The sequence below is a fragment of the Tribolium madens genome, unplaced genomic scaffold (genome assembly GCF_015345945.1).
Source record: "Tribolium madens isolate multiple individuals breed KSU strain unplaced genomic scaffold, Tmad_KSU_1.1 Scaffold_20;HRSCAF=117;Tcas5.2_LG4, whole genome shotgun sequence".
Taxonomy (NCBI): domain Eukaryota; kingdom Metazoa; phylum Arthropoda; class Insecta; order Coleoptera; family Tenebrionidae; genus Tribolium; species Tribolium madens.
Window position 1 is genome coordinate 231,698 of NW_025400985.1, and position 8,253 is coordinate 239,950.

The following is an 8,253-nucleotide window of genomic DNA, read 5'->3' on the forward strand; positions in this document are numbered from 1 at the left end:
TTAGATAAATATTACAGATATTAAAAAAATAAAGAGAAACTAAAACAATGATCAAAATTGGTAAGAAACTAAAAAATAAATTTTGAATAAACAAACAAAATCAAGAAAATTTATTTTCTATGCACAAATGAAGTAAAAAGTAAATGGGGGAAGATTAATAAATAAATTTTGGATAGTAAAAAATTGATTAAAGTAAAAAAAATAAAGAAACTATGTGAGAACGGGTGTGGCTAGTAATAAATTTTCTGTAGTCTCAACAAAAAGTCCATAACTTGAAAATTATTAAATTTCGGTTTAGGGAATGTTAATAGAGATCAATGCACAATTAAATTTTCTTCTATTTTTTCAATTGAAGTGTTTGAATTATTACAAATTTTTGGATATGTTTTTTTTTTCAAAATTTGAAAACACCAGGAAAAGGATCTAAGCTTTTTCTTTGAAACGCCAAAAAAAAAACAAATTCAAAATCTTAAAAAATGGCAGAGTTACCGATTTTTAAAATGGAAGGTGCAGATCCAAAATTTTTTGAAAAACTTCAAATATTTCAAAAACGGCTGAATTTAGGTATAGGGAAAGCTGATGAAAACTCCCTTAAAATAACTCGATTAATCCAGAAACGCAGTAAAAAATATACCTTTCCATTTAAAATAAGAAAGTTGAGACCGACTTCCGGTATAAGCGGAAGTGCCGCCATCTTGAAAATATTTTCATTTAGGAGGACTTAATGGTTTATGGCTATGTACCAATTTTCAAATAAATACGATCATTCAATAATCCAATACTTCTAATGTGGATTTAGACGTAACACCCTGTAGATAAAACTATGTTTGTATGGGCCACAATAAATTATGTTACATTTCTTAAGTACTAGTGACTAGATTTTCGACTCTTTGACGTAGAGATTTTTCTCTCTCAGTCAATTGAAAACGTTGAAAAATGAGCAAAAAACATTTAAAAAAGAAAACTTAAAACTAGTCAACACTACGTGTTTCATAAATAATTTAACAATAACAAGTTTTAACACAATTTCTAATTACACACGCAACTTACACTTAATTTTTTTATGTACTTGTCTTTGGTGGGATCTAGCTGTATGTGCTTGTATAAACACATGTAAAAATTTCGTAAATCATGACACTAATGATATGTTACAACTGAAATCACAAAACATGACATTTAAGTACATTTACACGTTTATTTAACCATAAATTAAAGTTAACGAATACCGAAAATTTACAATAATTCTAGCCTAATTTTTTAATATTGTCCCTCAAAGTGAATAAATACGGCAATAAATATTTTTTTCTATTCATCGGTTTAAAATATAATAACAGTTGAAGCTCTTGTTTTGTTTGTACCTAGCTAAATAGACTCGAACGCTAACACATACGTTGGAAATAACTATAACAAGTGTTGTCATAGCAACAATGAAAAATAATTGTCTGTCATTGGTTTTTAATGATGTGTTGTCATAGCAACAAGACGACTTATAGTCATTCTCAACGTATAATTCCTAATTTAGGCACAAACAATTAATGCAGACTTGGAAGAAAAAATTAATCACTGTCCGAGCTTGATTCTTCTTCTGGAACAGTTGCCGGTTTTTCTTCTTCTTTCGGTGCAGTTTTGACAAATGTTGCAGCGGCGTACGGATTGGGGGATTCACCCTCAGTGTGTTCAATGCCAACTCTAAAATTCGATTAGATTTTATGATTATGAAAAATTTAAAAAATCTTGTCACCTGTATTCGTGTCTGGCGAGATAACGAACGTATTTTTCAGGCGGTTCATCACTGTCTGAATTTTGTAAACTGACACTTCGACATGTCGTATGACTGACTTGTGTGGCGGGCATTGTGAATTCGACGTAACAAAATTCGGCTAGTTTGTCGGGCATTTGGTCGTAGCTGGTCAAGGCGAGCTTACAAACCATGTTATGGGTGGTGTAAGCTCCTGAAAAATTTTTGGTTAATATATAGGGTGTTTTTTTAATATTGCTAAAAATGGCAACCATGTATTCTACATCCAAAAATAAGACTAATTTGTCAAATAAACCATAGTCGTATAAAGCTTCCTTACGGAGATACAGAGTGTTTCATGATTAAAATTAAATTCTATTTTTTATTAGTTACGGTATGTAAGTTGCAATTTTTTTGCAATATTTTTTATTCGTTCTTGAGAAAAAAATCATTTAATTGTCAAATTGTCATTCTGTCAAAGATGTCTAAAATCTGTTGTTTGACATGATTTGGACATCCTTGTCCAAAAATTAATTTTTAAATAAACTGAATTGACATTCTTGAAAAAAAAACTTCATTTAATTGTCAAATTGCCATTCTGTCAGGGATGTCCAAAATAGTTTTTTTAATAAATTGAAAATAATTGAAATTTTTGACATGATTGGATCGTTGGACAAAAGTCATTTAATTGTCAAATTGTCATTCTGTCAAAGATGTCCCAAATCTGATTTTTAAATAAATCAAAAATAATTGAACTTTTTAACATGATTTGGCCATCCTTGGAAAAATCTTTATTTAATTGTCAAATTGTCATTCTGGATGTCCAAAATGTGTTTTTTTAAATAAATTGAAAATAGTCAATTGAAATTTTTGATATCTTTGGAGAAAAATCTGTTTGTTGCCATTTTAGAAAAACCAAAATTTAGTTTTTAAAATAAACTGAAAACAATGACATTTTTGATATATTTTTGGACGTTCTTGAAAAAAAACTTTATTTGTCAAATTGCTATTCTGTCAAGGATGTCCAAAATAGTGTTTTTAATAAATTGAAAATAATTGAAATTTTTGACATGATTGCGGATTTTTGTAAAAAAGTCATTTAATTGTCAAATTGTCATTCTGGATGTCCAAAATTTGTTTTCTTAAATAAATTGAAAATATGTGCTTTATTGAAATTTTTGACATCTTTGGAAAAATGTCATTCTATCAACGATGTCCAAAATCTGAAAAAACTTTATTTAATTGTCAAATGGTCATTCTGGATGTCCAAAATCTGTTTTTTTTTTAATAAATTGAAAATAGTCAATTGAATTTTTCATTTATTTTCAACATCTTTGGAAAAAATGTCATTCTGTCAAGGATGTCCAAAATCTGTCTTTTAAATGAATTGAATATAATTAAAACATTATATGTTTTGAATATCTTTAGAAAAAACGTGATGTAATTGTCATTGCCATTCTGTCAAGGATGTCCAAAACCTGGTTTTTAAATAAATTGAAAATAATCGATATTTTTGACATAATTTGGCTATTTTTGAAAAACACTTTATTTAATTGTTAAATTGTCATTCTGTCAAGGATATCCAAAATCTAATTTATAAAGAAACTGAAAAAATAAATTGTTGCTGTTTGTGGCCATTTTTTTTTAAATCTTTATTTAATTGACAAATTATTATTCTGTCAAGAATGTCCAAAATCAAGGTTTTTTTTAATAAATTGAAAATATATGAAATTTTTAACATGATTTTTGAACATCCATGGAAAAAACGTCATTTAATCGTCATATTGTCAAGGATGTCCAAAATGTGTTGTTTTTTTTAAATAAGTAAAACGTGATATGTTTTGAATATCTTTGGAAAAAACGTGATGTAATTCTCAAATTGTCAATTCTGTCAAGGATGTCCAAAACCTGGTTTTTGAAAAAATTTGAATAAATAATTGAAATTTTTGACATGATTGGGTCCTTGGAAAAAAGTCATTTAATTGTTAAATTGTGGTTCTGTCAAGGATTTCCAAAATTTGTTTTTTAAATAAATTGAAAATAATTAAAATTTTAGACATGATTTGGCCATCCTTGAGAAAAACATTTAATTGCTATTAAATAAGGTTTAAGGGACCCCTTTTTCCCATCCCAATGAGTCGCACATGTGTCAGCTTGTTCGGTTGCTATAGAACTTTTGATGTAACTATGGTAATAAAAGGAAATTTGTCACGGCAACAATGAGAGGATTCAAGCCAGTGGCGGGTATTTTTATAAAAATTCAATTAAATTTTTTATTTTTTCACCTTGGCCCTCTTTTGGCAATCTCGGACACCGCCAAACTATAGCTCTGTGTTGGTGCTCATATTTCGCCTGTCCTGACGTCACTTCAATCAAACTTTCCTGTAAAGTATCAACAGTTCCTAAAATCCGTTCAATTCCTTTAATTTTTCCAGTTCTAGAAACTCAAATTTCAATAAAAAATGACACAATTGTACAAATAAATAATGAACCTTCTATGTGCCGATTTGACAGATCCGTATCTGAAATGTTTCTCAACTCTGAATAAATAAATCCAACATTCGGGAATAGGAAATCGAATCATGACATCTTCACAAGGGATTTGACCCAATTTTCGTGAAGCGAATCCAGGTACTAGAACATCAGCCCTTAATTCAACCCTGTTTCCGGTTATACAAATTGTTGCTTTGAGTTGTAAAGGCAATTCGCGATTTTTGGGGGGGCGTACACGAAATCGCATCAATTCGATATAGCAAGCGTCGGGCGGTTTAAATCTAAAACAAAATTAATTAACCCAAACGAGTCGCACATGTGTGTTGTTTTGTCATGTTGCTATGGAAATCTACAATGTAACTATAGCAACAAGATGATTTGTCATGGTGATACCAGTGGCGGGTGTTATTTTTCTTACTTGATAATATGGGTTTTTTGGTACTCGTCCTGTTGTACGCATGAATGAAACTCGACTTCTTCTAATCGAATCCATTCTTCTGTTACTACAGGAATAATGTCATGTCGTCCAACAACTTCTTTTCCTTGTCGTCTCATATCATTGACACCTAATTCAATATCGGGCATTCCTGTCAAAAAACCAAGAAAGAATAACCGAACTCTTGCTATTTGTTTTTCAACATGACCTGAAAAAAAAATGTTTTTTGTGTGACTATACAGGATGTTCTGTCTAAACCCCACATTAGAAGTATTGGGAGTTGGAATAATCATATTTATTTGAAAATTGGTACATAGCTATAAAACATTAAGTCCACCTAAATGAAAATATTTTGAAGATGGCGACACTTCCGGTTATACCGGAAGTCGCTCTCAACTTTCTTATTTTAAATGGAAAGGTATATTTTTTATTGCGTTTTTGGGTTAATCAAGTTATTTTAAGGGAGTTTTCATCAGCTTTCCCTATACCTAAATTTAGCCGTTTTTGAAATATTTGAAGTTTTTCAAAAAATTTTGGATCTGCACCTTCCATTTTAAAAATCGGTAACTCTGCCATTTTTTAAGATTTTGAATTCGTTTTTTTGGCGTTTGAAAGAAAAAGCTTAGATCCTTTTTCTGGTGTTTTCAAATTTTGAAAAAAAAAATTTTTGTTTAATGAAGGACATAATTTTGTTACACTCTCCATAAATACAAAATAAATTACAAAATAAATTAATTAAATCAAAGTTTGAGTAGCTTTGACTCTTCATATTTTGGCACTATTTGTCAAATAATAAGTCACTGTCGACGTTTCTTGAGAAACAATTTTGACATTTTTGATTACCATAGCAAACTATACGAAAACGTAATAGATTTTCGACAGTCTTAATAAAAAGTCACCATAACTTTATTTTTTTAAATGTTATTAGCTCTGAGTTAATTTAGACTTGATTTTCTTTATTTTTTTTACTTTAATCAATTTTTTACTATCCAAAATTTATTTATTAATCTTCCCCCATTTACTTTTTACTTCATTTGTGAATAGAAAATAAATTTTGTTGATTTTATTTGTTTATTCAAAATTTATTTTTTAGTTTCTTACCAATTTTGATCATTGTTTTAGTTTCTCTTTATTTTTTTAATATCTGTAATATTTATCTAATTTTATTATATCAACGATAAATAAAAAAAAATGTTTTTTTTGTACCTACTCTGATTTTTTTTTTATGGTTGCAATTTTTTAATAGAGTTTAGCTTTTTAAAATGCATGTTTTTATTATATTATTTTCTAGGTTTCTTTCTACATTTGTTTATTTACGATTTTTACGATTGTTTATTTCCTCCAATTTTTTGGTTTTACCTAATTTTATTTTTTAATTTTTGTTTTCTAATTCTGTTGCATTCAAAGTTTGTTTTGGCATTTTTTTTAATTTACTTAAATAGCGAAAAGAATGGAGGGAAAAAGAAAAAAAAATGATAAACGAAAAAATAAAAAAAATGTTTCAATGAAAAGTGCTAAAAATTTGTCGAAATAATTAAAATTAAGCTATTTTAGACATACTTTTAGAATTTTCTTTTTTGCTTTGACAAACTTTCTAGGAATTGTTTATAACACTCCAAAACTTAATAAAAAAAAACAAATGTTTCACCTAATTTTGCAATTTTTGATCTTTTAACGATATTTTTCAATTTCAATAAAATTAAAAAAAAACGGTTTGGATTTCCAAAAATAAGAAAAAAACCCATTTCTAAATTTAGTTTCGCAATTTTCTGCATTGTTTTAGTTAACTTCTCGAATTTTGTGAATTTCTATGTAAAAAATGCTTTGAATTTTTAAAAAGAAACAAAAATAACGCATTTCACTTTTGAAATTGTTTGCGTTGTTTGGGCAAATTTCTCTCAAATTTAAATAAATAGTAACAGAAAAGAACAAAAAATGCTTTTTTCTTATTTGTTTTTTGTCCAAATTATTAAATTTAGGTGTAGGGAATGTTAATACAGATCGATGCAGAATTAAATTCTCTTCCATTTTGTAAAATAAAAATTGGGGTATTTCATTTGGAAAAATTGAGTTATGAGTATTTGAATTATTACAAAAGTAACCTTCAAATTTTAGGGTTTGTTTTTTTTTTTTCAAAATTTGAAAACACCGTAAGAAAGATCTAAACTTTCTCTTTCAAACGCCAAAAAAACGAGTTCAAAATTGTAAAAAATAGCAGAGTTACCGATTTTTAAATTGGAAGGTGTAGATCCAAAATTTTTTGAAAAACTATATATTTCAAAAACGGCTAAAAAAGCTGATGAAAACTCCCTTGAAACAAGAAAGTTGAGACCGACTTCCGGTATAAGCGGAAGTGCCGCCATCTTGAAAATATTTTCATTTAGGAGGACTTCTATGTACCAATTTTCAAACAAATAAGATTATTCAAACTCCCAATACTTTAATCTGGGGTTTAGACAGAAACTGTAGAAAAAATTCAGTACTTACCTTCAGAATCTTGCTCGACGTATAACTCATCAACTAGAGTAATTTGCACCTCTTCCATTTTATAATGCAATGCTCTATCTCTATGTGCTTGCAATTTAAAGAGTGCTTCTTCAATACTACTCGAAAACTGTTTCAAATCTTCATAGTTTAAAGATCCCAATTTCATCAATTGTGACACTTGTGGTGCGTGTTCCACCGGAAGTCCCAACTTTTTCAAATCACTTCCAAACTCTTTCACCCCTTGGTAATCCCCCTGAATGGCATAGGCCGCAAATTGGCTCAATTTATTCGTGATTCTTTCAGCTTTCTTCACTTGACCTGGCCTAACTCCTGGTCTTTCTTTGTAAAAAATATACTGCAATTTAACAGTGAAAATTTTCCCGAATTGGTCGTATTGTTGGGCCCCGATTTCCGACACGGAGTAGCACGGCTGAAGGGGCAACTCCTGAAAAGGGTCTTTATCCGATTGCTGGTTGTAAAGTTGCAACAAAACACAATCGGCTTGATGGACAATCTTCACGAAGATTTTCTTCCAGAATCTTTGACCGGTGATTTTTTTCTTGTTTGGTTGGCGCAATTGCATTTCCCAACCGGCGTCGGTGTAGATAGTCCTGGGGAACGGCTCCAACGGTTGCGAAACGTCTTCGTCGAAGAGGGGAGTGGGAAGGGTTTCTTGCGAATCAGTACGTTTGATTTCGAATGGTACCGCTGGTTCTTCTTCTTGGGTTAGGGTGGTGATTTGATTGGGTTCGGTTTGCTGGTCGAAGGGGTTGAAACGTGGGGATGTGTCGTTGAAGGCGGCTTGGGTTGGTACCGGAGGCGGGGCGATGGTTGGTAACGCCCCTCCGCTGTACTCCTCGTTCGATTTTGGCCTATGAGCAAAAATTTCAATTTATTTCAAATTTTGGACATCCTTGACATTTTGACAATTTGATAATTCAATGATGACGGTTTTTCAAGAATGTCCTAGACATGTCAAAAAGTTAATTTTTTCTAATTTATTAAAAAAAACAAATTTTGGACATCCTTGACATAATGACAATTTGATAATTCAATGATGACGATTTTTCAAGAATGTCCTAGACATATCAAAAATTTA

The 8,253-nt window shown here is 30.0% G+C and overlaps 1 protein-coding gene across 1 annotated transcript in view; it reads right to left on the reverse strand.

Moving 5' to 3' along the window:
- Positions 1–681: 681 nt before the first annotated feature.
- LOC123005539 (protein stoned-B-like) overlaps positions 682–8,253 on the reverse strand; it is a 21,986-nt gene continuing 14,414 nt past the window's right edge. Inside the window, 6 exon segments of the mRNA XM_044399332.1 lie at positions 682–1,689; positions 1,742–1,952; positions 4,024–4,175; positions 4,231–4,512; positions 4,650–4,875; positions 7,155–8,026. Coding sequence (XP_044255267.1) covers positions 1,557–1,689; positions 1,742–1,952; positions 4,024–4,175; positions 4,231–4,512; positions 4,650–4,875; positions 7,155–8,026 — 1,876 coding nt within the window. The 3' untranslated portion in view covers positions 682–1,556.